Below are 4,844 nucleotides of genomic sequence, written 5' to 3'. Positions count from 1 at the left end.
TATTACAACACTGTATTTCACCTACCAAGTTAAAAAATCCTACTATTGTCTGCAACATTTTGAAGCTTATTTACATGCACACAAGAAAAGGTTGAACAACAACATCATCAGTGAACCACGTAATATATTTCTCAATGCATATGTAGATATGCTAAATATAGAATGAAACATTTCTGCTACTCTCTGATATCTAATCACTTCCCTCCAATGGTCAAGCTTCAATCAGACCTCACAGAAGTACTAAAAAGCTTATTTTAATTCATATTTTCAATGCAATGCTTTTGTTAGGTCAGGTAGTCCAAGATTAGCGCTAATAGGAGTCTGTGAAACTAGCTAATTGTGACCTTAAGCACAAGAAGGGATTATGTTACAGGAACAAGCAGTTGCATTTTTAAACAAATTAAAAATAAAATAAAATAAACCCCAAATCAATAAAATGGGGGAAGTGATAAAGTTGCTTGTGTGGAAAAGCAATTATAAAACTGATTTCAAGCCTGTGTGCCACTCATTTATACCTTTGTCCCTCAATAATGTTACGTTTTTGTACACTAAAAAGAATGGTGTTGTTTACTACTAGTCTTAGAAACTGCGAGTTGGACTTCTTCTCACACTTTCTTTACATTCCCATTGTAACCCTCCACAAAGCTGCATATCTCATTTCCCCTTTGAAGCCTGATTATGCCTACAGGAGCCAAACTGCCTCATAAATTATATTGGTTATAGCACAGAAAAAAGAAAAAAAAATTAAAAGGAGATATGCTTTTTTTTTTTTTTAAGAAAAATGGTGTTGATTAAATCGGCAATAAGTTTGAAAGGGGTAAAAAAAAGATGGCAATAAATGTGACTCCCCCTGTCGTTTTGCATTTGGAAAACACTTTGGTACCCTAAGGATTAAAAAAAGTTACAACTTTAAAATTTAGTAGAAGGGCGGCTCAAAGTGAGAGTGCAGATTGGTTAGAACTACCACTGGATGGCCCGAACACTATCTGGATAAGGCAGTGAATAGAAGCTGGGTATTAGAAGACAGCGAGAAGGGGTTGTTTTTAAATGGAATTGAACGCTGTAGCTCTACCAGTGAGTGTGTTTGCCAGAGTGTGAATGCTTGTTTGTGATTGCTGCGCCGAAGAGAGAGCGCTGCGCTGTCTCTTTAAATGTAAGAAAAGTTTCAGCATCTGGTAACTGATCTCATTACGTTGTGGTTGACCGATCCTGCCCAAGGGCTGGTCCCGCTGCCTCATATTGGATTGGCTGGGAAGAAATTTTGGGAAGGGGTTTGGGGAGGGAAGTCTGTTTTAAGGCACCCAATTCCCTCAGCGCAGCTGGACCGCAACGGCGCCGGGGAGCTTGAAACGGTCTAATTTGGATGGTGTGAGTTGCACAAAGGAAAAAAGTCATGCAATCTCGTGAAGGAAAGCAATCGGAGTACAAGGCGTGCATTTATAGCTGCCATCGATCTAACTTTTTTCTTTGTACGAAAATACTTTTATACACCTGGAGCCACATGTGCTTGGATTAAAACGGTGCGTTGTATCTTATTTTGTATCTATTCTGTATCACATATATATTAAAATAAAACATAAAAAAAAAAGTTTAGGAGAAATGACTTTGCAAAGAAGTCTGTTGGGATTCGCTTGTGTGACGCTGCTCCTGCACTGTATTCCTGTCTCCGCGCAGTTCGGTGACAGAGGAGTGTCGGTCCCGGATCACGGTTTTTGCCAGCCAATTTCCATACCGTTATGTACGGATATCGCTTACAATCAGACCATCATGCCGAACCTGGTCGGACACACCAACCAAGAGGACGCCGGCTTGGAAGTGCACCAGTTTTATCCGCTCGTCAAAGTGCAGTGCTCGCCTGAGCTCAAGTTTTTTCTTTGCTCCATGTATGCCCCGGTTTGCACGGTGCTGGAGCAGGCAATCCCCCCGTGCAGATCGATCTGCGAGCGGGCCAAACAAGGATGCGAGGCCCTGATGAACAAATTCGGCTTCCAGTGGCCCGAAAGACTGCGGTGCGAGAATTTCCCTGTTCACGGAGCGGAGCAGATCTGCGTGGGGCAGAATCAATCTGAGGGCAGCGGGGCCAGTACTCCCCCAGCCCCGCCCAATCGCAACCCCGCAGTGATCACCGCCGGGACACCGATACACAAATTCGCCACTCCGGATCACCCTTTCCACTGCCCCATTGTGTTACAGGTACCCCCCTACTTAAACTACAGGTTTATGGGGGAGAAGGACTGCGCGGCGCCCTGCGAGCCATCCAAAAGTAACGGTTACATGTTTTTCAGCGAGGAAGAAATCAAGTTCGCCCGCATTTGGATTCTCATCTGGTCCTCCCTGTGTTGCGCGTCCACTTTATTTACCGTGACAACTTACCTGGTCGACATGCAGAGGTTCCGATATCCAGAGAGGCCAATTATCTTCCTGTCGGGCTGCTACACTATGGTTTCTATTGCCTACATCGCCGGGTTCATCCTGGATGACAAGGTTGTGTGTAATGAGCGATTTTCAGCGAGCAGCTTTAAAACAGTGGTTCAGGGCACGAAAAGGGAGGGCTGCACCATTCTCTTCATGATGCTGTACTTTTTCAGCATGGCCAGCTCCATTTGGTGGGTCATTCTTTCGCTCACCTGGTTCTTGGCCGCAGGGATGAAATGGGGTCACGAAGCGATTGAATCCAACTCTCAATACTTCCATCTAGCGGCCTGGGCTGTACCAGCTGTCAAGACTATCACCATCCTCGCCCTGGGCCAAATAGACGGAGACATGCTGAGCGGCGTGTGCTTCGTGGGTCTCAACACCGTCGACCCGCTGCGGGGATTCGTCCTGGCGCCGCTTTTTGTCTACTTGTTCATCGGGACCTCGTTCCTGCTGGCTGGGTTTGTCTCCCTGTTCCGAATCCGGACGATCATGAAGCACGACGGTACCAAGACCGAGAAGCTGGAAAGGCTAATGGTGCGAATCGGGGTGTTCAGCGTCCTGTACACCGTGCCGGCCACCATCGTCATCGCCTGTTACTTCTACGAGCAGGCTTTCCGAGACCACTGGGAGAAAAGCTGGATCAGCCAAAACTGCAAGAGCCTGGCCATCCCGTGCCCGAGTCAGTACACCCCAAGGATGAGCCCGGATTTCACCGTGTATATGATTAAATACCTGATGACTCTGATTGTGGGTATCACCTCTGGGTTTTGGATCTGGTCCGGGAAGACCTTGCAGTCGTGGCGCAAGTTTTACACCAGACTAACCAACAGCAAACAAGGCGAGACAATGGTTTAATGTAACCAGGTACACAGTTACACAGCCCTTAGCTCCCCCCGTTGAATCCCCACTGGATTGGATTGGTGATATATCGGAGCGCTCTGTAGTGGTGCTTTAGCTGCAACGCAGTGACTGTAGGGTGGAAACGGAGGTAGCTGGTAAACAAATATTACAGCAATGTTGCAAATATTACCAGAGCTCTTTTTAATACACTGTTTAAAAAGCAGAGGTTGTTCATTTGGAATAGCCCAGAACCACTGCGCTAACCAATGTTAAGAGGCCATCTGTGAAAAAAGGGGTGTGGGGACACGGTCAACAGAGTGGACGTGTTCATTTTATTTTATTTTATTTTGATTTCAGACATAATTTGGAGGGTTATAAACATTTTAAGGTGTATTTAAGAAAATTAACTGTAAATACCATTTGTAAAAAAAAAAAAGAAAGAAAAAGAAAAAAAAGAAACGTGTCCATTATATATTTGTATTTAAAGAGAGTAGTTTTGTTTTTTGTTGTTGTTTTTTTCTTGGTAAAACCATAAATGGAGCCTTAGACTATTTGAAAACTGTTTTTCTTGGCTACGGTGACACAACAGTCAGTCGAACTTGCCCTGAAAGACAGATCTGTACTAATGCCCTCTGATTTATGAGATTAAGGAACTGTTTTATATTAAAGATAGCCCTGGATACATTTTTTTTCTTGTTTTCTTGGCCGTTTCTTCACATAGTGTATGGTCCAACTAAAAAACGCATACTGCGTAAGCCGATATAACAGTTGCCCTATCTGGAGACTCAAAAAAAAACCCAAAACTCTACGATTTTTTTTATTATTATTATTATTATTTCTCAACTAAATAAAGAAATAAAATAGAGAGCACAATAACAAAACTGGAGGCATACGATGATAAAATTTGAATGCGTTTTTAAACATGTGTGAAAGAAAAACCAAGGAACTAAATACACAAAGACTGTTCAAATATGCAGCGTTGTACTGATGTGTTTGTAACTGTATGCAAAAATATATGCTTATTTTTTGTAAAGATACAGGGTATCCTCTTTTTCATGCTTTTGTTGTTTTATTACATTTTATTTTAAACGGTCTTTCATTTTTAAACGTGAGTACTTGGAATGTGCAGTTTCACACACTGAGAAAAATGGTATTGGATTCCATTTACAGCGTGGGGGTTCTGAATTTGACTGTGTCACCGGATGGGATTATATTGTACATCATCTGAAGAAAACAGGAATTTCAGTAAAGCCATTTTTAAAAACATTACAGCACAACAACAAAACATTTGTTATCCAGATGCTACTTCAATGCCACGTAATGAATTTTTAACATTTCATGATTTTTACCCAAAGTGTTTTTTTTTTTTTTTTTTTTTTTTTGTGTGTGTGTCTTAAATTATATTCTTAAACAGTTAACCTACACACACAGATTTGTTTAAATTCTGAATGATTCATTCTTCCACATTTGGTGTTACAGTATATCCCATTGTAAAGATGACGTGTGTTTGTGTACCAAGCTATTGGCCATCAGACAGAAGATTACATTTATTTATTATTATTATTTAATAATAATAATAATAATAA

At 41.9% G+C, this 4,844-nt stretch overlaps 1 protein-coding gene across 1 annotated transcript; it reads left to right on the top strand.

The window, feature by feature from the left end:
• Positions 1 to 986: 986 nt before the first annotated feature.
• Positions 987 to 4,293, top strand: LOC121324847 (frizzled-2). Its single transcript, XM_041267059.1, has one exon. It carries the CDS (start codon positions 1,600 to 1,602, stop codon positions 3,271 to 3,273), a length of 1,674 nt encoding a protein of 557 aa, XP_041122993.1. The 5' UTR covers positions 987 to 1,599; the 3' UTR covers positions 3,274 to 4,293.
• Positions 4,294 to 4,844: the final 551 nt, after the last annotated feature.

Source organism: Polyodon spathula, chromosome 12 (assembly GCF_017654505.1).
Source record: "Polyodon spathula isolate WHYD16114869_AA chromosome 12, ASM1765450v1, whole genome shotgun sequence".
NCBI lineage: Eukaryota > Metazoa > Chordata > Actinopteri > Acipenseriformes > Polyodontidae > Polyodon > Polyodon spathula.
Note: the sequence above shows the minus strand (reverse complement) of the source record. Positions and strands in the feature narration are given on the sequence as shown.